This window comes from Hyaena hyaena, unplaced genomic scaffold (assembly GCF_003009895.1).
Source record: "Hyaena hyaena isolate Hyena2069 unplaced genomic scaffold, ASM300989v1 scaffold_139, whole genome shotgun sequence".
Lineage (NCBI taxonomy): Eukaryota > Metazoa > Chordata > Mammalia > Carnivora > Hyaenidae > Hyaena > Hyaena hyaena.
Window position 1 is genome coordinate 2,915,150 of NW_024080771.1, and position 25,781 is coordinate 2,940,930.

General features: G+C 37.6%; 1 protein-coding gene across 5 annotated transcripts in view; it reads right to left on the reverse strand.

Annotated features, from left to right (window-relative positions):
- The window catches only part of STAU2 (staufen double-stranded RNA binding protein 2), a 298,759-nt gene that overhangs the window by 99,383 nt on the left and 173,595 nt on the right, over positions 1-25,781 (reverse strand). For 4 of the 5 annotated variants that reach the window (XM_039238380.1, XM_039238379.1, XM_039238381.1 and 1 more), the window contains 2 exons: positions 22,512-22,819; positions 4,040-4,153 (listed from right to left, as the gene is read on the reverse strand). In XM_039238380.1, coding sequence (XP_039094311.1) covers positions 4,040-4,153; positions 22,512-22,819 — 422 coding nt within the window. The remainder of the gene's footprint in view (positions 1-4,039; positions 4,154-22,511; positions 22,820-25,781) is intronic. The other variant, XM_039238378.1, reaches the window with a different exon arrangement.

Genomic DNA, 25,781 nt, shown 5'->3' on the forward strand with positions numbered 1-25,781 from the left:
TCAAGATATAGCACATTTCTATCACCCGCAAAAATTCTCGTGACAACTTATGGTCAATCCTTCCTCAGCCCAGCTCCTGGCAACCGTGATCTGTTTTCTGTCTCTAACGTTCTGCCTTCTCCAGAATGTCATACACATCAAATCCACATTATGTTGCCTTTTGAGTTCTGGTTTCTTTCATATGTCATGATATAACTGGCAGCAAAGCAAATGAGACTGGAGCACTGAGTGAAAAGGAGAGTAGTAGGAATTGAAACTGGGGACACGGGAAGGGCCAAATCGCATAGGGACTTAAATGCCATAACAAAAATTTTGGATTTGTAGTAGGTGTGATGGGAAGCCACCAGAAGGTTCTCAATAGCTGAAAATCTGATCTGATTAACTTAAAAATAATTCTGACTACTGCACTGAAGACAGACCACAATGGAACAGAAGTAGAAAAAAAGGAAGCCAGTGTAAAGACTACTGCAGTTGCCTGGGTTAAACAGGATAGGGGTACCTGGCTGGCTCAGTCAGTGGAGCGTGCCAGTACTGATCTTGGGGTTGGAAGTTCAAAGCCCACACTGGGTGGAGAGATTACTTAAAAATAAAAATTTTAAGGACGTCTGGGCGGCTCAGTCAGTTGAGTGTCCAACCCTTAATTTCAGTTCAGGTCTCGATCTCATAGTTCATGAGATGGGGACCCATGTTAGGCTCTGTCATGCCAGCATGGAGCCTGCTTGGGATTCTCTCTTTCTTCTCTCTTTACTGCTCCCCCCCCTTCTCTCTCTCTCAAAATAAGTAAATATTTACAAAAATAAAATAAAATCTTTTTAAAAGCCCAAAAACCATGATGGTGACTATAATGGCAACAACGGAGGTAGTGAAAAGTAGTCAGATGACAGATGTAATTCAGAGGGGTAGTGGGACTGGATGTAGTGTGTGGGGAGGAGGGAGGAGGCAAAGACTCTCCAAGGAGCTTGGTTGAGCAATAAGGCAGATGGTGGTGCTGTTTACCAGGATGGATAAAAGGAAAGGACAGAGGAGAAGGGAGAGGTAGGTTTGGTGGTGGGAGAATTAAAAGCTGCATACATTTGGACATCATCAGCATAAAGATGCTGCTGCATCTCCCTCCTGACCATTCTGCAGATCTGTGTGGACCTTTGCCAGAGATACTCCACAGTCCCTGTCCCCTTACTCCTTAAAACAGTGAGTGGATAAACTAAGTAATACATTTAGTCTCCACTTCACTGAGTTCCTAGAGTTAAATCTAAAAAAAAGTAAGGTAGGCTGTAAATGTTCAAGGCTAGAAAGCTCTTCCATTTCTCACCATCATTTTCCACATAGGTAAGGACAGGAGATTTTTTTTTAAGAGGGATCACCTCTAAATTTTACATATTCTTTTTTCTCAGGTACTTAGTCTGTTTATTTAATTATGTTGGCCCAAATGAATTAAGGACAGAAAACATTTTGTAAGTGACTGTAATTTGTCTTGCAAAATTAAAAACTTAAAACTTAAAAACCTTAAAATGTTTTCCAGTATTTACTGATTAATAGGTGAAAAAGCATTTGTGGTCCATCCTTTCCAACTTATGAAATCAAGTTTATGCTTTTGGTATGGTGAAGAAGTACTTTTTGCTTAAACAGACCCTGATTATGAGGAAAGGGTAAGGGCAACATAACGCAGAGAAGCCAAAGGATGTGCAGTAGAGGTTTATATGTCTCCTTTCCTCGGGGAGCCCAAGAGTCCAAGTACAAGGGAGGAGTACTGATCAACCATGCTTCCATTTGCACCTCAGAGGCCCCCCGGAGTAGAGGGTTTAGTTTACAGGATGACCATTCCAGTCACAGGTCCATTCATTCATCCATCTATCCATCCATCTGACCATTATCAACAAATTTCCTGAAAGTCTTTATCTTAAAATTTCATACAAATTCATCACCTCTAATGCAACTGTATTTGCTTTAATAGAAACATATCTTTACTTACCACTGAGTAAATCTGACATTCCAGTAGATGTAGTATAAGACCTCTATGAACAGTTGTGCAGGTTGCATACTGAACACCTTGTTGGGGGGTGGGGAGACCATTCATGCTGTAGTTCTTGTGGATTTGGATAGTTGTAAAATGCCTTAAAGAAGAAGCACCCTTTTTTCTTATTTGTAAAGGTGCCATATGGGCTAACACTAGCCCAGAACTTTGCATACCTTGCCACATGGCCTTGGCACAAGCCTGAACCAGCCTCATTATTTTACTCAGGAGGAAGCCAAGTTCCCAGGGGTAGAGAGACAAGTTCCCACAGCTACTTCGTGGCAAATCTAGGTTTGATCTCAGTCTCTGTTCCCGTCCCAGTGCCCTTGTACAGCAACAGCGGCCTCTGCTAACAATGGGCTGCTCTTCTCAGGTGTGTGGGGTTCTGAAACACTCTTTCATGTCTTTGCTCAGCCTAACAAGAGGCCTTTGCAGGATGGTTATCTCGTGCTGCTCTTGCGTTCGTTTCTGCCATGGATGGATACAGAAACACAGCAGTAGCTAGGCTTGTTGGCAAATATTCAAAGTAGTAAAGTTGCTAGTTCACAAGCTCCATGAGAGCAGGCGCCATGTCTAACATTCTTATCACTTATCCTTAGCACCTAGCATGTAGCTAAGTCATAGTTTTACACAGGGAAACGCAACACTTTCTATAAATTAGTTTAGGTCAAGTCTCTCTAATTCCTGCTGCACTCTCCTCTGCAGCTAGAGCGCAGGTCAGTGCCAAACTCTGAGAAGCACTGAGGGTAAGCCCTCAGCTGCTTTCCAAGTCAGTGTGCTGGTAACTGTTTATTATTGGTGGCGTTCATTCAGCCAGGAGCAGGAAGATCAGGCACAGAATCAGAAAATGGTAGCCTTGGAATGGATCTTGTAAGCCATCTAACCAACTCCTTCATTTAACATTCCAGAACACATTCTTCTCCCAAAGAGAGGGCAGAACCCACTCAGGTAGCTCCAGCTAACTCATGCCATGATTAGTTCCTAAAACTCATTTTTTCTGCAAATTAGTTGCTTTTTCCTAAATACCACAATATCTCGCCACCAATCAACAAATGATGATTGGAAACCCCACAATGTTAGAGACATTATGAACTAGGGAAGCGTGCCATTAAGGATGTCTTTTTTGAGCTGGACAATACATCATGTGTTTGAGAAGATAAACTACTATGTTCTTTTATTCTCTCCATGCAAGGTCACTACTCAGGGAAACAGGAAAAAATATGTAGTCAGTCAAGACTATTAGAAGTCTTCAAATTTACTGAGAAATGGATATAAAAGTGGATTACCATTGTTCTGCATGTGAACAGTTAATTTAGAAAGCACAGCTGGTTAGTCAAACTATAAATTGTGTATGTGTATTTATTTTTACTCCAAACTAGAAATTTTATGACCTAGATCATTAGTTTAGTCTAATATGATGATTATTTTCATTGAAAATATGTATTATGTTATAAAACAGGATTTTTTTTGCAAGCTGCTATTTCAACAAGGGAATTTGTTATTAGGAAATCATATACTTTTCAGATGTTAAGCTGTATTTAGGAACTAAAACCTTACAAGTAGAAACAACACTGCAGTGTCATTTAATAATATCTCAAATTATGAGAGTAAAGTGATGGTTCTGAAAGTTCAGTTATTTTATACACATTCTAGAATATTAACCTCTCTTCAACAGAACTGAATGAGTAGATTACAGTGCGACCCAAGTGTTATCTACATTGTCTAGCCAACCCTGCTTCCTATATGTAATTATTAAACATAAAAAATAACTTATAGGGCAAATATAAGAGAATTCTATATTTTAATTAATAATGGACTACAAACCAGAAGTCTCAAAAAATTTAAATCTCCTAAGATCTTGGTTTCCCAACCCAAAAATATCGGGTTTTTAAAAATTCTAGCAAACAGTGCTAGTGGATAACGTATTAGGGAAAGCAAAGCTCTACGTGTGCACATAGCTTCCGTTTTGATAGTCCCTGATGTTTTAGCTGGGCCAGAACACAGCAAAACGGCAGTGGCAAGTTATACCTGATCATGGCTGGCGTCAATGGAGCTTCCAATAGCATGGAAAGTCATCTGCACAGGGGCTAATGTCAGACAGGTCACACACTCTTTGCCACTTTGTCTATCACAGTAGTGAACCTATAACAGAACACATGCAGTCTGCTGAACGCCACTTGTAAGAGGGAGCCAGATGCAACAGGTCCTTTCCAAAAGGTCTAGATTTCCAGAAAAATTCAAATAATTTATGCAGAATATACTTCAGATATTTAAAAAAAAAATTTATCAAGGACCCTCTGGTATCTAGGGAAAAATCTGTTAATTCCATTTTAAGTATTTTTGAGGTTTTAAAAGAGTTTAGGAGATGCTTTATGAAATGTTTTACAGTATTACAGCCGGTAGAAAAAGTCACTATTAAATACCATACCTATCTTAACAGTCCAGTTTTTCATAATGCATCACGCATAAAAGACTCAAGGGTAAGCAGAAGTCAAAGTTCACTTGATTCCAATGGAATTCTGTCAACCTGAATTTTCGCTCATCTTTGACTCTACATGTGTGTGATTGCCAGTTAACTGCTAGTGACATTCTTCTATTTCTACATTATAGTCCCTATAAAACCACCACTAAATATATACAGATATCACTACATATCTGTAGTGTTCTGCTTGAAATTTTGACATTGTAATCAAGTTGAATTAAAGTGAAATGATTTTTAATGTACAAACCAAAATAAAGTTACTATATTATTATTATTTTTCTTTTAGTTAAATACAACCAATCATTATTAAAACCACATGTAAGACATTCCATATCAGAGCTCGGGTAAATGGGGTAGAGGGAAGCGTGAGTCCATCTTCCCAGTGGGAAAATTTTCATCCTCTCATTTACCTACTTTCAAAAAAGTTCTTTCTAGCAGTTGTTATTTTAATTCTAAGCTAACAAAGTAAAAATAGCCTTGCTTTTTTGATAAATTAAGGAAACATGCCTACAGTATGAGATTCGTACTGACTATTTTATAGGGAAAATTGGTTTTATTAGTTATAACTTACTCAAACTGTTAAATTTACATCGATCTAGGCTAAAAGCTTAGGTGAAAATCTTGAATTTGTGAGGAAGAAAATTAAAACACACATTATCAGTTCCCTGTGGCTTAATTCTAACTGCTTTTCATAATAATACCTATAATGTACCTTTATTATAGATTATGGTCTATGTATATTTTGTTATGGATAATATATATCTGACTGAAAATGACAACAATATAGGTCTTGGTCTAATAGGTTAATAATTGAACATTTTTAAAGCAGTAGGGTTGTTAAGATTCACCATCAGTTTCCCTGGAGGTAGGGAAACGTCCTTGAATCCATAAAAAGTAGCTTAGAGTTTAAATCAAGGCAACATAGAAAGCCTTGTTTCCAAAGTACTTTAAAGATTTTATGATAAAAATGTATTTTTCCAGGTTAACTTTGGGGGGAAATATTTGACAGCCATTCTAAATCACTGTACTATGCCTCCTAAGCAAGTTGAAAGGTCACTCAGTATATATGAGTTCAGGAATGTGGAAGTGTTGTTTACTATGCATCAGCTAAATATGATGGGGGGAATGAAACTTATCACATAACTGCTTTAAGCAAAAGCCAATAAATGGTGACACTAAAATAGCTATACTTCACAGCTATTTATGGTACCATTAAAATACTATGTCGGATAAAGTGCTATTATAAAACATGCTTTTTAAAATAAAATATAATCACCCTTTGACATCAACTGAAGGTCTGTATGAAAGATACGACACTTCCCTAAATACTCAGATAGTGAATACACTTATATGTCAGCCACTTTATTGCAGTTCTATTCTTTCTTCTAGAGAAAATGAAAATTATAAAGGACAGAAATACCACAAGACAATCCTAGTAGAAAATGTAAACTTCCAACTGCATTTCCATCAACAGCTTAGAAATTATTACTGAAAGATTGAATTCTCCTAGCTGTATACAATTCACCGCAAGCCTGTAATACCCTATGAAATACTACGCAACCTGCAGACATTCAGTATTGGTGAACATGGCTCACCTGTATATAACAGATAAATGTAAAGGTGTGAGTTTGCACACAGCTTCTAAGCAAATGTCAGAGCGCCCAGTGAATGTGACAGAGATCGCTAATTATCCTCCAGTATTCTTCCTCAGTAATTCCTCGCTGGCTACTTGAATGCTCAGAATAAAGTTCCTATTTCCCAGACTCTCTTGTAGCTATGACACCATGTGGTTGAGCAGAATGTAAATGAAAGAATTCTATGACAGCTTCCTGGAAACTTTAAGAACAGATTTCAAGTGTGTGCCTTTTGCTCTTCTTGCCTCGTTTCGTCGGCCCGCTTGGAAGGCGGGTGGGCATGACCATCTTTGACCACAGGACAAAGGCGGAGACCTAGAGATGGTAGGATGGCAGGGTCCTGGGTCCCTGAAGACTTGATGGGACAGAACCATCCCACAACCATCACACTAGCTCTGGACTGCAAACTTACAGACCTTTACATGAGAAAAGAATAAATATCTATTTTATTGAAGTCACTGGGCTTTTTATCACTTATAAAAGAACCTCATCCAAGTGGGACTTTTTCTGAGGCCCCAGAACTGACACCAGGACCCACAGCTGAAAACAAGAGGATCTCTAAAGAGCTGCCAACATTTAGGGCTAGGCCTTATTCCCTGTCCCCAACGCCTTAGTAAGAGTAAGCAGAATTGGTCCAATCATAAATAATACACAGAGGAATAGGAAGGGGGAGATGAAGGGGAGGGAATCATTTTGACTGTCACCCTTATGAGAAATACAATATTTTCAATGAGTGGGGTAGTTCTAGGAAAGTAGCTAACAGATTGGGAGTACGTAGATTCTGTCCGCTAGCAGAGTCTATAGGCTTCCTTTGAAAAGAAATCTTGACTGAGATTGTTGTGTGTCCCTGGCAGTTAGGAAACAGAGAAATAAAGAGATGGAGTCTGGAGATATCTGAGAGCTTGCTGAAGGAGCCTACTAGGCACACTGTGTGCCTAAAAACAAAAAAGGACAAAGGGAGATAAGCTCCCCCAGAATCTTCATGGCCCCTGGAAGGAATGAAAGAAAATCTCAGCAGGAGCCAAGGGGCTACTCAGGCCAAAGAGACACTTAAGAACAGAGAGGGTCAGGGGCATCGATCACCGGTAAGTCCAAAGAAAACATGGCTATCCTGCAGGGACAGAGGGAACTGGAAGAAACCAAACGTTGCCTCACGAATATCATGAATATCATCTACATGGAAGCCAGGAGGAAATGAAAACAGGCTAGGGTGGCATCTTCCTCTACCCTGGTCCCCTCCTGGCTTCCCAACATCAGAGCAGTAAGGCCATGAAATGAAACAGAAAGAGGTCTCAAAAGTTCCCACCCCACCGATCACAAATAGTCAAAGGCACCAGACTGAGAAGAAGAGAAAAAGAAATCATTGCCCACCCTCCCTCCTCCAAGTGTCTTGAGCCAATCAACTGGCTTGCAATGGTAGGAATTGGAGTTTGGCACTTTATAGCAAACGACTCAATTTTAAAAAATTAAAGGTAACCAGGTATCATAAAGGAACATGAATGGGAGACCTGGCAGAGCATGGAAGAAAGCAGTGACTGGAGAAATATAAAATCACTTCACGTTTATACCTCCACTACACTGAGACTGCCCAATGAACCAGATAAAACTATGTGAAAGATACAAGAAGTTATTGATTGATACCCAACTGCAAATCAAACAGAAAGTAATAATACACAGAAAAGAGGCCTTAAGAAAAAGTCACATTTTACACACCACTCCATCAGCCACTCATAATTGTGAATGTCAAAAAAATATAATGTGTGAATGACATTTTGAAATTCATCCTTCAACATAAAAAAATGCTTCTTACAACTGAAAGTGTCAACAGAAGCCAGAATTCTTAGGACCACTAACCTGAAATAATTAGGGTAATAAAATCATACTACATTCTATAAGGCACAAATCTTCAGAACTGACAGAGCAGAATCTGTTATAACAGAGCAGGACATTTCTACAAATATGGCTCTAAAAATTCCACTCTGCAATGTCACAGGACCTTGATTCTGATTCAGGAAAAACGAATAAAGATAATTTTAGAAGATTACAAAAGTCACCTCCTATGTGTACTTTAAGATTTATTGTTTATAAATCCTATCATTTTGCTATCTTTGCTACTTGAAAATGTAAGCAATTGATCTTAATGTTTATAATATTCTAGCTCTTGCTCTGGATTTATAACACTATCAACTAACACTGCGTTTCTTTCTCATGGAGTTACAAAAATTATTCCATAAAAAGATGGGCCAGAAATTTCAATATATGTAAATGAAACAATGTGGCTTCCTTTGAAATTTGCAAATCTATGATAATTTTTATTTTAAAATAAGTTTCCTAGTTTGACTTATAATCACATAAACCCAGATGAGATGCTGTAACTGTATATTCTGACACTGACTTTGCCAGTCTAGAGATTTCTCTTTCCCACAGGGAAGACACAAACTACTTCAACTATTCATATAATTTAAGAAATAAAGAAAATATGATAAGCCTTAGAGTAATTTACATTAAAAGCTAGATATGTACATTTTTTCATGCCCACTTGAAAATACGAAGGGGCATCCAAATGAAAATGTAAATTCCCTCCCTCCTACCTCCAAAACAAAAGTTGAATCAAACTGTTTCCTGCAGGGCTGAAGTTCCTTGATGTTGCAGGACTACTAAATATTTTACTAATCTCAGCAGGAAACTGGTTAACTGCTTTTCTGTCAGATGTTTTTAATGGTCACCCCCTGTGGGACAAAAATGAGGAAGGTATGAAAAAGACCCATGCTTAAAGAAAGGTGCTCTTTAGATCACTAAGGAAAGACAAAGGCCTGTATATTCATATGTAATACCTAACAGAATCACTGTATCAAGAAAATGTGTGACTAGCACACCTCAAGTTCATTAACTGTGGGGCCAACTGCATAGCAGCATGCAGAGGTCCCATTCTAGCCACTGCACGGAGGCTGCACGAGCAATAAGGTAGCAAGAAGCCAAAGAGTGACAGTTTCAACACTGGAACTTAGGATATGTGTGTCAAAACAAGGACTTTTGCAGCGTCTGCACACTGGTCATACAAAAGACCTGTATCTTTATTAACACAAAAAACAGCGTTTTCTTGGCAAAGTGTGAAGCAGTATTACTTGATAAATAATGCCCTAATAAATAGCTTCAGTTGATATTAAACATTCTTAACTGCTTTTTTAGATCACTTGATGACATGTAAATCATCTTATTTATTTGGGTCAACTATGGTCAACAGTAAAAAGCTACATTATGTTAGTTCTATATTCAACTAATGATTTGATTTATATGTAATAGATAAAATAAGTTTCTCTATGAAAAATTACTTAGAGCAATGCCTGGATCATGGTTAGCATTAAAGTAAATATATTAGATATTCTTCTTATTACAATTATAATACATCCCATAATAATGTAATAAAAGACATGACAAGATATATAATCATTAAGGATAATATTACATTAGGATAATGCCTGTCACTGACTTTCTGTAAAGTTTTCCCCAATCCTTTCCACAACTAAAATCAACTCCTCTGTAACAAAAATGTAAATATATATTTAACATGCTCAGTCATGTACCTGTGTTTTAGCTGTTTGAGTAATCTGTTTTACTCTGCATCCAATATGCCTGTCACACTAAAGTCTCTAAAGAGACAAGTGAATGAACGAAATCACATTATAAAGACTGAGACTCAACTTGTAATTATCATTTCTCTCTTTTTAGAAATTCTATGCTTGGGGGGCGCCTGGGTGGCTTAGTCGGTTAAGCGTCCGACTTTCGCTTAGGTCATGATCTCGCGGTTCGTGGGTTCGAGCCCCGCGTCGGGCTCTGTGCTGACTGCCAGCTCAGAGCCTGGAGCCTGTTTCAGAGTCTGTATCTCCCTCTCTCTCGGACCCTCCCCTGCTCATGCTGTCTCTCTCTCTCTCTCCTAGAAATAAATTAAAAAAAAAAAAAAAAAGAAATTCTATGCTTGGGATAAGCTTGGGAAATTACATGCCTATGTTTGGCATACAAAATCTAATAGGGATGTATATAGACTTATTTCCAATGCAAGTCACAGACCAAAATTGCCTAGCAAATGCAACAACAGAGGTGTTATGTGTATTGTCAAGGGAGGTAACTGCATTCTTATTTTAAGGGATGAATGTGTACATGACAAAAATCCTCAATCTTTTTTCTTTGGTTTTTAGTGTCCACTTATTGTGCAGTGGAAGTTCAAGGAGGAAGCCAATTAGTTAGGAAGTAAATTATACACACATATAGTTATTTTAGCTGACATTTCCATTTAAAAAAAGCACTAGTTGATTTTTAACAATTTCATAGCTACCAGAAAAGAAGCTTCTGTCTCTTGCAGTGTGTCCTCATGGTTTGACATACCCATATGTAACCATTTACATATTTATAAGACACATTAAAATCTACAGGGCTTTAAAAGAAAATTTTTTTAAGTTTTTATTTATTTCGAGAGAAAGAGCATGTGCACACACACATGAGCAGAGGAGAGGCAGAGACAGAGGGGGAGAGAATCCCAAGGAGGCTCCACACTGTCAGCACAGAGCCCGATGGGGGGCTTGAACTCATGAACCCTGAGATCATGACCCAAGCCAAAATCAAGAATCAGATGTTTAACCAATTGAGCCACCCAGGTGCCCCTAAAAATATAATTTTTAACAAGAAAAACTTTTCCTAAGGTCAAAGGGCAGATATTTAGGCAATTAGTACACCACCAAAGTTGAACTAATATAATCTTTTCCCAATAGAGTCAACCAACACTAATTTTCATGTATTAGAACTCTATTGTATTGAATATCACTTCAAGCAAAGGGATCAAAGACAAGACCTTAAATCTTCATTATATACCAGTTTAATTTATAATGGTATTTAATTATTTTTTATGAAAATATTGGAATGTTTTGCTTTATACTCAGGAATTACAGATTTTAAAAACATACTATATTTGGTTTTAAAATATAATTACTTTCATGATGCAAAGACCATTATGACTTTTACTTTCAGACAACATGAAATAGATTTACTTTTCCCTACTCTTCCTGCTAAGTATAAGTAAAAGCTCCTGATATTATATATAAAAAAAACATAAGAGGATTCAGGAAGGGGGAAAGAAGGAGGAAGAATCTAAGCTAGGGATTTCAAGATCCAAGAAACAACAGAGTGGTGAACTCCCAACTTTTCTGTTTGCTTTATATATCCTGGACTGGGTGCTAGAGAAGCTGGCAACCTGGGAATGCCAATGGATATACAAAAGAAATACTACTACTACTACTACTACTAATATCTGAAGAAAATCTGTTTTCTCTGTTCAAAGGGCCAGAAACAGAATAAATAAGCAAGATAGAAAACATTTAGACAATAACTGTCCTATTCCACCCAAACACCACGGAAAAATCAGCAGACCCATCCCCACTCCCATCAGCAGAGCCTAGAATTCCATCCTTGCCAGACGAATGAAGAAAACCCACTTCCCCAACTGGGGTGGTGACAGAGAAGTCTGAATGGGGAGTCGGAACTTCTATCCCTGCTGGACCCCTAGACTTCTGTCTCTACCTAGTGATAATGAGGCACACTATACCTTCTCACAGGAGTAGTTTCAGAACTGGCACAGTGGAGGGTCAGGACTTTCACCACTATTCAGCTGTAAAAATAGTCCCCCTTCTCCAACCACAGTGTCAACAGAACTCAGTGGAGAAAGTAAACTTTTACCAGTAACAAGTAACAAGGTGGCACTCCTATATCCCTAGTTGGTGCAACGTGAGAGACGCTTGCTAAAACAGAAGACTTAAGTAAGACACAGAGATTTATCATACCTGAAATGTCCAGGATTCAACAGAAAATCATTCATTATACCAAGAACCAGGATCTCAACTTGAATGAGAAAAGACAATCATGAGATGCCAACACCAAGGTGACACAAGTATTAGATTCATCTGCCAAGTGTCTTAAAGTAGTCATTATAAAAATGCTTTAAAAAGCAATTACACACGCATTTATACAAATGAAAAAATGTAGTCTCATCAAAGAAATAGAAGGTATAAGATGCACCAAACAGACATTTTATAACCGAACAATAAAACAAAATTAAAAACCCAGTGGAGAGGAGAAAAAAGATTTAGTACACTCACAGATAGAAAAATAGATATTCCCCAATCTGGACAACAGAGAGAAAACGGACTGAGATAAAAATGAACAGAGCCACAGAGATTTCTGGGACATAACAAAGACCTAATATTTGTGTCATCAGAACCCAGAAAGAGGAGAGACAGTGATTCGGGCTAAAATAATTTGAAGAAATAATGGCTAAAAATGTACTCAATTTTGGTAAAAGATATAAGCCTACAGCTTTGAGAAGCTGGGCAAATCCCAAACAGAATCAATACATTATGCACACCATAATCAAACTTCTGAAAATTAAAGACAGAATAATCTTGGAAGTCGGGAAAGAGAAACAACTCCTGACCTACAGAGGTGAAACAATGGGACAGCAGTTTCTTGGCAGAAACCATAGAGGTCACAGGTCATAAGGAATTGGCACAACATTTTTAAAGTGTTGAAAGAACTGTCAACTCAGAATTTTATATTCAGTAAAAATACCCTTAAGGAATGAGAGGAGTCCAAAACTTTCTCAAACGAGTGGAAATCTGAGTATATGCTGCCAGTACACCTACTCTAACAGAATGGCTAAAGTAAGTTCTTGAAACAGAAAGGACATGATAAAAGCAGGGATCTTGGAACTCCACTAGGAAAGGAAGAAAAAACACAGAAAGAAATAAATGTGTTGGTAAATAAAATAGACTTTTCTTCTCTTCTTGAATTTTCTAAACTATGTTTGACATTAGAAACAAGAATTATAGCAATGTCTAATATGGTTCTTAATGTATGTGAAGGAAATATTTAAGATAATTATAAACAAAGTAGCATATGGGGGACTGCGAATGGAACAGCATCAATTCTGTGATATTCTTACCAAAGATGCACAACCTCAGCCAATCACGAGAAAATTTTAGAAAAACCCAAATTCAAGAACATCCTACAAAATAAGTCATCACATTATTCAAAGGTGTTACGATCATGGCGGGGGGAGCGGGGGGAGGCGCCTGGCTGGGTCAGTCAGTTAAACAACCGACCTGACTTTGGCTCAGGCCATGGTCTCAGGGTTCAGGAGTTCAAGCCCTGCATCAGGCTCTGCATTCACTCTCTGCCCCTCCTTCACTCACGCTTTCTCTTCCTCAAAAATAAATAATAAAACATTTAAAAAAGGTATTAAGATCATGAAAGACTAAAGAACTGTTACTGGATTGAAAAAGATTTGAGACATTACAGCTACCTGCCCTGTGGGATCCTAGCCTGGGGCCTGGAGCACAAAGAGGCCATTAGTAGGAAAAGTGGAAAACTTTGAATAAGATTATATTATCATTAATTTCCCGGCACTGACAATTATACTATGGTTATGTAATTGCTAACATTAAGCGCTGCACTATATTTCTACCTTTCTCTAAGCTTAAAATTATTATTTTTTAAATGTTTACTTATTTATTTTGAAAGAGAGTGTGAGAGAGAGCACAAGCAGGGAGGGGCAGAGAGAGGGAGGGAGACAGAATCTGAAGCAGGCTCAGAATGGTCAGCGCAGAGCCCAATGTGGAGCTCAAATTCATAATCTGTGATATCATGATCTGAGCCGAAGTCAGACACTTAACCACTGAGCCACCCAGGTGCCCCTAAAATTATTTTTAAAAGACCGCTTACAAAAGAAAGTGTTTTAGTGCTTCTGAAATAAAGGAGATTTGAAAGAGGACAAGCATTGGGGCACCTGGGTGGCTCAGTCGGTTGAGCGCCAGGCTTCGGCTCAGGTCATGATCTTGCGGTTCATGGGTTTGAGCCCCACGCTGGGCTCTGTGCTGACAGCTCAGAGCCTGGAGCCTGTCTTCAGGTCCTGTGTCTCCCTCTCTCTCTGACCCTCCCCTGCTCAAGCTGTCTCTCTCTTTCTCNAAAAAAAAAAAAAAAAAAGCTTTTTTTAAAAAAGAAAGAGGACAAGTATCCATTATAGCAAATATCAGATAAACAAGCTTTTCTACACATATCAGAGTTTTATATTTAAAGAATCTTCAAACATAAGAGAAGATGATCAGTGGAGATTTTCTTTGCATTAGAAAGATTAAGTCACGGGCAAGGTGGTACTTTCTACCTCTGATATCAAAAGGAAAAGGATGCAGAAAAAAAAGTCTCTGGCATAAAAGCCTGGAAAATTACAATATCCAAAGCATCATAATAAAGAGAAGTTAAAGGTTCCTCCTTAAGTTTGAGATTTAGAAAGAAAAAAATTGTAACAGAGGCCTAATCTTGGGAAGCCTAGCAATGGGGACCAAGAAACTTGAACGAAGAAATATCAATAAATGCTACCTCATTTCCAAAACCTAAGAAATAAGTTGCTGCTTAGGTTGCAAATGCAAATTGGTAGCAAATACTACCTATGAAAAATTATTTTTTGGCTATTTTTATTTTTACTCTAAGACAATATGACTATAACTATCTTAAATTTCTCCTCTATCATGAATGTCATTATAAGAAATTTCTACTGAAATTACTTTTAACAGGGAGCACGAGCCAATAAGTTCTGTTAGGTTCTTTTTAGTAGCTGACAAAAAAGTTGAGGAAGAACCAGAAGAGACTACTATCCCAAAAGCCAGAAGAATAGAAAACTTAGGATGAGAGACAAAGTTCAGCGTTTGTGTACAGCCGGGTTAACTGCTTCAGAAAACAAAACCCAACACTATAGGGAGGAATGTAACACAATCCAGAGTCTCTATAATGTATCCTTGACAATAGTCAGGATTCAATCTAAAATTACTTGACCTGTAATGAACAGGAAAAGGTGACTCAAACTCAAGGGAAAAGGCAATCAATAGAAACCAATATATCTGATGTTGAAATGAGCAGAAAGGATGTTTAAAGCAAAGCACCTATTTTTCTTAAGGATGTAAAGGAAAATACAGACACAATGCACGAATGGATAGGAAATCTCGGCAGAGAAAGGAAAACTTTAGGAAGAACCAAATGGAAATTCTAGAAATTTAAATACAATATCCAAATGTTTAAAAAATTCACTAAATGAAGGAGATACACAAAAGAGTCAGTAACTTATAGACTGATAGAAATAATATAATTTATAGTCTATGGCCATACCACTCTGAATGTGCCCGATCTTGTCTGATCTCGGAAGCTAAGCCGGGTCAGGTCTGGTTAGTACTTGGATGGAAGAAATAATACAATTTAAAGTTCAGAGGCAAAAAAAATTTTTATGAATCTGGGGATAATATTTCTTAAATGCATGCAAATGGAGTCCCAGAAGAAGAGAAGAGACAGGGGGCAAAAAATTAACTCAAAGAAAATAGGCCCCAGATTTCTCAAATGTGATGAAAGCACTAAATATACAGTGAGTTCAACAATGGCTCTCAGAAGATATGTCCAAGTCCTAACCTCTATACTTTTGAATGTGACCTATCTGCAAACAGACTCTTTACAGATGAAATCGAGTATGTTAAGATCATCCAGGTAGAGAGATAATATTTGCAACACAAAGGACTCATACCCAGAATAGAAAAAGGACTCTCATAACTCCATAATAAGAACAACAACAAAAAATCCCAATTAAAAACTGGGAAAAGATGTGGACATCTCTCTCAAAAATAAAATTTTACTCAAGGCTTGCTTGATTCTTACCTGTATTGTTACTGATCATAGTTTTATATGCATCAGGATTTCTTTCTTTCAGCTAGAATTTGTTTCTATAGAGTTAGAAATTTCAGCAAAATGAGTTGATTTGTAATTCCACTGGTTTTTATACAGTACAGTTTTGAATTTGTAGTGTGCATACCTTTGGGAGTTTGGCAAAATATGTCAAGGTATAATGATACCACAGACAGTATGTCAGTCTGCACAAATTTGGGTTGTCCATTTGAAAAACAAACTTGAATTTTAGGGTCATGATAGCAGACCAAGCCTTTGGGAGAGTTCAAATACTAAACCAAGCTCTCCAAGGTCTTTGGAAAGTAGTAAAGGACAAGTCCCAGAGGGGCTTTTAAAGAATGACTGCAGGGGCACCTGGGAATCTAAGTTGGTTGAGCATCTGCCTCTTGATTTTGGCTCAGATCATGACCCCTAGGTCCTGGGATCAAACCCTTCATAGGACTCTGTACTAAGCAGCAAAACCTGTTTAGGATTCTCTCCCTTCCTCCCTCCCTCTCTCCCTCTCTCTCCCTCTGCCCTGTGTGTGTTCTCTCTCTCTAAAACAAAATAAATAAGTAAATAAAATTTTAAAAAGAGTGACTGCAAATCAGAGCAGTATCTGTTGACCCCATGCCAAACCCACAAATGTGTTTTACTCATTGCACTCTGAGTAACTTCTCCTCACTTTATACAGCCATGCCTATGACAGCATGGATGAAAATCTGGGCTCAGAAGTAATGTAGTAAATTATGTTCCAAGGATAAATTTAACATTGGGGAAAAAACATATTTCTAAATGGGGGAATATATGTATATGCATGATTTCTCTCTCCATATTCTATGAAAAAAACCTACAAAGTTTAATTTATATTGCTCTGAAAAATATAGATCCCTTATTCTTTTTTTAAAATGTTTTATTTATTTCTGAGAGATAGAGAGAGAGAGACAGCGTGAGCAGGGGAGGGTCAGAGAGAGAGGGAGACACAAAATCCGAAGCAGGCTCCAGGCTCTGAGCTGGCTGTCAGCACAGAGCCCGACATGGGGCTCAAACCCACGAACTATGAGATCATGACGTAAGCTGAAGTAGACACTCAACCGACTGAGCCACCCAGGTGCCCTGATCCCTCATTCTTTAAAAAAAAAAAAAAAAAAAAAGCTGCAAATAGCCTCTTTGATGATAAATATTTGATTATAAAAAATGAGGTGCAGAGAAGAATAAAAAAGGGAAGAAAAATTATCAGATTGGTCAGCTACCTCCCATACTAATTCTCAATGTAATCTGTATTACAGTTGTATTGTTAAAATGTTATAGGTCATAGGGGCGCCTGGGTGGCTCAACTGGTTGAGCGTCCGACTTCACCTCAGGTCATGATCTCACGGCTTGTGGGTTCAAGCCCCTTGTAGGGCTCTGCGCTGACAGCTCAGAGTCTGGAACCTGCTTCAGATTCTGTGTCTCCCTCTTTCTCTGCCCCCTCCCCTACTCACGCTCTGTCTCTCTCAAAATAAACATTAACACAATTTTTTAAATGCTGTTATGTCATGTAGATTAAAATGAAATTTTAAAATGAATATTTAAAGGAAGCCTGTAACTATAAAAGAAGCCTGCTATAATCATATTAAACGTCACAAAAGGAGACATACCAGTTGAAATGTATTAAGTTTGAATTGTGTTTAAAAGAAAGATTTTAATTTAATAGATATTTCAAAGCCTACTACTGACATTTTCATCTTGCTGGAAATGGTCCTAACATCTAAAACTCAAAATAATAATAAAAAAAAAAACCTCTATAAAGCACTCTTTGATTTTGTAAAAGTAAACTAATTATGGTTTAACTAAGATGATAACTTTCTTTCTTTATATTCTTTATATGAGAAAAACAAACCTAGCTTATATTTTACTCTGAAGGTTTCAAAATCACAGTGTTCAATGGATGATGATCACAAAAAGGGGGCACAGAATAGCAAACTGAAACTCAATTCACCTGGAAAGAATAATTTGCTAAAAGAATTCATTTTCATTTCCAATCAAATCATTTTTCTAATGACTCATTTAAATAGAGTGTGATACTGTGATTTATAAGAAATATACATTTGGTCTTCACTCCTTTTTTCTGATACTAGCTCCCCATACCCTTGGTATTTCCTAAGTATCAAAAATGGTAAGGATGGGAGCTGATTGCCAACGGAGCCAAACACTGACAGGAGGGTTAGAACTTTCAGTCCCATCCCCTGACGTTGGGGGATGGGAGAGAGGCTGCAGTTTGAATCAATCGCCAATGGTCAATGATTTAACCAATCGTGGCCTTATAATGAAGCCTCCATTAAAGTCCAGAAGGACAGGATTCTGAGAGCTTCTGAGCTGGTAGGCCCATGGAGGTGCTGGGAAAGTGGTGCGCCAGGAGAAGGCGTGGAAGCTGTGTGCCCTTCCCCGGGCATCTCTTCTCTCTGGCTGTTCTGACTGATAGCCTTTCACAATAAACAGGTGATCGAGTAAGTAAAATTCTCCGAGTCCTGGGAGTTGCTCCAGCAAATTAATTGAACCTGAGGAGGAGACTGTGGGACCCTCTGGTTTACAGCTGGTCAGTCAAAAGTACAGGAGCAACCTGGCCTTGCGACTGGCATCTGATAGTTGGTGAGGAGTGGGGGGAGGGTGTCTTGTAGGACTGAACATTTGACCTGTGGCATCTGATGCTATCTCCATGGAAACAGTATCAGAACTGAGTTGGATTCTGACACCTTGCTGTGTCCTGAGAATTACTTGGTGCTGTGTGGGAACCACTCTACCCTTACACATACACTGGAACTGGTACAAGAACCAAAAGACAAAGAAACTGTTTATATCTAATTATACAAATCTAGATTTCTAATATAATTCATATGGCAAAGCACATTCATGTTATAAAAACTTAAAATAATGTAAATTGTAACACAACAAAACAAAGTCTACTTCAGTTCAAATGCAGAGCATTTTAAGAATGTCTCTGCCATAATCATTGTCTTTAAAAAGCTTCAAAGTTATGGGGAGCCTGGGTGGCTCAGTCAGTTAAGCATCTGACTTTGGCTCAGGTCATGTACTCAGAGTTCAGGAGTTCAAACCCTGCATCGGGCTCTGTGCTGACAGCTCAGAGCCTGGAACCTGCTTCAGATTCTGTGTCTCCCTCTCTCCTCTCTCTGCCCCTCCCCCATTCATGCTTTGTCCCTTTCTCTCTCAAAAATAATGAAAAATTTAAAGAGCTGAATAGTTTTGGGGCACAAGGCTCAGTCAATTTAGCATATGACTCTTTTGGCTCAGGTCATGATATCACAGTTCATGAGTTTGGGGTAGGGCTCTGTGCTGGCAATGCAGAGCCTGCTTGGGATTTTCTCTCTCTCTCTCTCTCTCTCTCTCCCTGTCCCTCCCCTGCTCATGAACTCTCTCTCTCTCTCAAATTAAATAAATAAACATGTTTTTAAAAGCTGAATAGTTTTGGCATTATAACTAAAGAGTATTGAGGTATGTAACAAAGAACCCTGACACTTTAATGTAACTATAATTTCAAATGAGTTTTTGTGAAAAGCACTGAAGTTAGAGAAGCATACTGCCTGGGCTGGACAAAATCCAAGGCTCACAGAACTACTGACACAAAACTTTTCTTTCTAGGGAGACCTGGGTGGCTCAGTCAGTTAGGTGTCTCTTGGTTCTGCTCAGGTCATGATCTCACAGTTTCGTGGACTTGAACCCTGCATTGGACTCTGTGCTGGTGCAGAGCCTGCCTGGGATTCTCTCTTTCTCCTTCTGCCCCTCCCCATTCACGCTGTGTCTCTCTCAAAAATAAATAAAAACTTTAAAAAAAAAAAGTTTCTTTCTAAAAAATAATAAGACAATCAATAAGAACATTCAGGTTTTAAAAGAGGATAGTTAAAATGCACTTGGTAAAACTTCAAAGAAACACATACTCATTTATGACAGGATCCAAACGCTTGCATCTAAAATGTGATAAAACGTAAGGCGAGCCCAAGAAGTGATAAAAGAAGTACCAAGAATGTGCAAGTGTTCAGTCCCATTCTGGTCTGTGAAGTCAGCTTTATTAACAATAAATTTAATTGTATAATAATTTTAATTATTTTGTAGATTTAAGCAAAAAAAATGTGAGCTTAATACCTACATTCTAGTGAGCAAATAGGCTTTCTGTAATTTATAAATTTCAGTTAAAGATTGAGTAATGAAAAAAATTTAAAGCTAAAACAACTTAGTTTTCAGTACACTAATATATTTTTACTTTGTAATACAATATAGTTGTCACATACAAAGGCTCTGATAGGCTTAAATCAAATTTCAAATGGTCAAGGAGGGCCAAAGAAAGGTTTATACAATATTCAGTAAGCAATAATATCTATTCAATGTACAACAACAAAATAAAAAAGTACTAACCTAGAAACACAGAAAAAGAATTTATTGTTTTAAATTCCAGAAATAAAAATAACAGAATAGCATGTAATCCATAATAAGCTGACCCTATAATTTCTAAACTAGAGTCCAGTTGAAACATTTACGAAAGAGAAACCGTCTACATGTTTTTCTACCATGTAAAGATACTTGATAAAGTTATTAACCTATAAACTCTCAACTATAAAGAACATTTTACTGTGACATCATAAGGATATGCCATGTGCCTGACAGGACACTAAGCCATTTCCCACAAGGATTCTGTTCACTGCTCAGCTGCAGGCCGTGATCTCTCCGTGACACAATATTTCACATCAATACCAAGCTCACTTGACCAAAGAAGCACAGTAATGTTTTCAAACCATCTGTTAATGTTCATTAGTATGTAAAAATCACAGTACACAAATATGGAAACGTTAACTTGCCATAAATAAGAGTATATCATCTTAGCATAAGCTTTAAAAAGAGGTCTGAGCAGTCAGCCCAATAATGAGGGAAAGAGTAAAGTCATTAAAATAATGACTAAAGTAATTATAAAATTATAATTGTTATCATTACCAAGAATTAACAAATAAATACAAATAAAAAAATTTAAGTAGTTTTTCTGGCAGCAAAATTACATCTACCACAATAACATCTCCAAGCGAAAAAATCAATTCAGAGCTTGAATGTATTTTGTGCTTTGTTTCTATAAAAATGCAGTGTTACTCTCAGACATTTCTAAATGACTAGGTTTGTAAATAAGCAATGAATTTCTTTTTATCACAGTTTATTTCTAGTTCATTGTGTGCAGATTATAAGTAGAACTAAGAATTATTAGCCTTTTTCCAGTACTTTAACTATATGAATCAAGGTCTTTTTATTTTAAACAGTGATTTATTGTCATTCTTAAGGTAAACAAAACAAATTCTAAAAATTTTTAACTTTAAATCAAGTGTTTAAAATTTCAGACGACAGAGCCAATAACTGACAACAGCTTCTTCAATTTCATATTAATAGTCTGATTAAAAACACTAAGGATTACCTGGCAATAGATTTGAAAGAATCGGGTTTCTGTGAAGGCAAACAAAGAAAAAAAACATGCAAAATACCTGCCAAAACACATGATCTTCTTTCTGATTTATAGCTAAACTCATAAAATTTGTATAAATACATGATCATTCTACACAATACAGATCTTCTAGAGCATTTCTAAAGGAAATTACAGTTTTTGGTCTTAGGGAATAAGACTCAGATGGTAAAGGGGATGAAAACAGTGAAATCTGAGGGTGCAGTACACTCTTTCTACGGACGAGCACACAGCTGTTCATCCAGTCAGGTCAGCAGTTACAGTTCAGTACATGATTTTCAAGGCAACTAAGAAATCAGAACACAGGTATTTCCTCTTCCTAGAGTTAACAATTCTTTTAAAAGCTCTATCCACAAAGGACTGCTAGTTTTTTTTTTTTTTTAAGGAACAAAGAATAGGGGAAAAAATTCCCATTCCTAAATCCATATACACAAGTTCAGTGGGCTGTGATCTAGATAGAGTTAGACTGATCAGTGAAACAGAATTGTTAGTATCAACTGAGGCAGGTGCTACCCTACACGGTTCAAAACGTGATCCACTAAAACAAAGACATGTTTTTATGCCTCAAACAATTAGAAAGCATGTCCTTATTTTTCTAATACCATGTTTAATTAGCTCCTAAGTTAATAAAGTTCTAGGATGTTGTACCTTAACGGTATACCTGAATCATTACTAACAAGAGAATGCCAAATTCAAAACTGCTATGGAAGTAAAATCATCATTAGAAAATCTCAGCCTTATTGTAAATGAGGGAGAACTTAGTGCTAAATACTAACACCAAATGTATGAAGGCAGAAGTTTTGTCTGTGGAAGACAGAGTGAGTAGATGCACCCAATCAAGACCAACTGGAAGACAGAACGGAGAATTTAAAATGTTTTTAAAAAATAGTAAGAGGAAGAAGAAGAAAAACGGAAGAGAGCCAGGCAGCAAAGGATGAATGGATAGAATGAAAAAAAAAAAAAAAAAGAGGCACGTGCATATGGCTCTCTTTTTTTCTGACCTCTGTGTTCCTGATACTTTACAATGTGAGTGGCATGTAGGTCACACTGGCAGGCAAGAATGAGCTTTCTGATGGACAGAGATGAAGGATTTGGGGCTAATGAATTTGTTTTCTTGTTTTTGTTTTTGCTTTTGATTCATACCTGAAAGCCTTGAATCCTTGCTAAATATTCCAGTTGTTTTGAAGGTTGTACTGGAGAACAAGGGGGAGTAGGAGAACTTCCTTTTAAACCTATGGCTTCAGCTGTAGGAGATGTTCCATTCATTAGGAGTTCCCTGGCAATTGTAGCTGAACTATTCGATGTGGGAGATATACTGAAGAAAGAGCTGGAGGGTTGGTTCATATCTTTGGGTGACAAATAGCCTAGAGTGGTGCCAGAGATTACTTTGTGGCGGCTGGCTTCCATCTCTTGATAAACATCAGGAGACAAATGAAGAATTCCTTTTGGAGCTATAAATAAAATGGAGGAACATTGTTATTACATTTAAAATAATTAAAACAAAAATAAAATAATTAACTTAATGGTTTTACTTGGTTTAGTAACCAAACAGTAAGAAACACTATCAGTCAAGCATCTTCCTTGTACCTGGAGAGGCAGAGGTAGCCTCTGTTTAGAGGTGAATAATGTATATTTCCTAAAATCAGAAGTTTAAAAAGATCAGGAATGTGCTGTGTCATAAACTTGCAATTTAATTTTTTATGATCTCATAAAGAGACAGGAACATCTAACAGATCCAGCAACTGAGAAACGGTAGGTAAAATGAGGGCTGGATCAGTCCAAATCATCTGAGGTACCAACTCATAGACCTGATGGCCTCCACGTCCTGCTCCTCTTCACAAGGGTGTTTCACACACAACTCTAACTCATGAACATTTCAAAGAGTGACAGTGTGCTTCTTCCCAATGCCGGACACTGTCCTATCTTGCTAATCTCATTATGTTGCCACCATCCAGCTGCTCGGTTTTCTAACCTAGACTCCTGGCTTTGCCTCAACCAGTAGCAAGCAGATACCATATCCAGTCTGGCATCTGTCCCTCCATCATCAAGTGCATTTGTTCATACTAGACCAGGGACAGGTCCGATATCAAAAGGAGTGAGCCTGGGGCTATGTCATCAGTTGGCAGAGTTGTAAACATATAAGAAGAACCACTTTCTTCTGACCACCATTTGTCTCAGAGATGTTTCAAACTGCATTTCACACTGTTTGTACTAATGTCTTTGGATCTGATTATAGCAACTCTCAAAATCACTCTTTCTCTTGAAAGTATTCAGAAATCACCACTTCTGAAGAATGTGCTCTGACAGATAAAACTTAATTCGCATGCTCTTGCCTCTCTCTCTCTCTCCAACCATTAGCCTTCTGATTCAAGCCTTCAATGTTTCTCACCTGAACTAGTAATAATCACTAAAAGGTTTCACTGCTGCTAGCATCCATTTCCCCAAATGTCTATAACATAGTTCCAAATAGAAGTGTTCTATGATTTAAAAAAAAAAAAATAGGGGAAATAATGCAGATTATATCACACACACACAACCTACCTTTTGGAGGATTAAAAATGCATATTAGCATAGTAAAGACTGAGAAGTTCAGAAGAATAAAAATCTGTCAATTTGGTTTTACCCAGGACTTCCCAAATTTATTTTATATCTAAGATTTTTTAACTTAGATTTTAATTGCAGTATAGTTAACATACGGTGTTATATTAGTTTCAGGTGTACAATACAGTGATTCAACAATTCTATATCCCAGTTCTTTACATAACATTAATAGCAAGTAACACTTTGAAAAATGCTAATGCTAGCCATTTTCTTACTTAAATGTCTTTTCTGGCTTCCCATCTCTATACTATAAAATCCAAATTCCTTGGGGTGACATATCAAGCCCTTAGTTATCTGGCTCCTCCTTACATTTCTATTCTCCTTGAAATTCTTCATGCAGATCCCATGCTCCAGTCATGCTGATATATTCACACTTCTTACAACAATCCACACTGTTAGATCCCATCACATCTTTATTTCTATTCTTCATTTACACACGTGCAACACGTGTAGTTAAGTTCCTATTGCTAGGTTCTAGGTGCTGTGCTAACCAATACTGTTCTGACCGCCAGTGAGGCTCAGTCTGTTGGGAGAGGAAAATGAAAAAGGCTAATACGTGGTAGGTGCCTCAGCAGAGACAAATCCAGAGAGCAGTGGTAAGTACTAGGAGCTCAGGAAAGGCTTCTCGAACTTGACGCTGATGGCCGATTTCAAGGGATAAGGAGAATAAAGCCAAGGAGGAAGAGAACAAAAGGCAGAGAGGCAAAAGCAGGCACCAGCAGAATGCATGTGCCAGGAACCTTGGGCGGTTCCTTACCGCTAGGGCATGAAGAGGGAGGGGGGGAGCTGCGGAAGGTAAAGGTGGAGGTCAGGAGGGGCCAAGCTCCAAGGGCTTTATCCTCACAGCATCAAAACAAAGAAGTTATTTTTAAAAATAATTTATATAGTTCGGGGCGTCCGGGTGGCTTAGTCGGTTAAGCGTCCGACTTTCGCTCAGGTCATGATCTCACGGTTTGTGGGTTCGAGCCCCGCGTCGGGCTCTGTGCTGACTGCCAGCTCAGAGCCTGGAGCCTGTTTCAGAGTCTGTGTCTCCCTCTCTCTCTGACCCTCCCCTGTTCACACTGTCTCTCTCTATCCTAGAAATAAAATAAAAATATTAAAAAATAAAAAAATAAAAAATTAAAAAATTAAAAAAAAATAATTTATATAGTTCAAATTAATATATCAGTCCAATTTTATGGATTGACTTCATGCTTTTGTGTTAGTTTTATAATCAAGAAAAACTTTCAAAAAAATGTTTTTTAAAGAAAATATGCATTAAGGCACTTAGGTGGCTCAGTCAGTAAAGTATCTGACTCTTGATTTCAGTTCAGGTCATGATCTCACAGTTTGTGAGTTTGAGCTCCACATCGGGCTCTGTGCCGACAGCATGGAGCCTGCTTGGGATTCTCTCTCCCTCTCTCTCTGCTCCTTCCTAGATTCTGCATGGGTGCTCTCTCTCTCTCTCTCTCTCAAAATAAATAAATAAACTTAAAAAAATATATGCACTGGAAAAAATACAGATAAATCTCACTCAAAAGAGGAAACTTAACATTTTGCTTTAAAGATACAGATTTAGTATTTTTTGTTGAACTCTTTTCTGTTACTGAGATGAAAAAATGTGCTAAAACATAAGAGTGTCATATGATCCTGTTGTTTATAAAACAATATGCTTCTATTACTAATATTAAAGCATATTTCATTATCCAAACTATTTCCTGAAACAAGTCCATACTGTTGGACATCTAACCTGTTTCCAAATTTTTGTAATTATAAACAACAGTGGTAAACATTTTTGTTTTTAACTCCTTGTTTACCAGAAAATTCATTTCC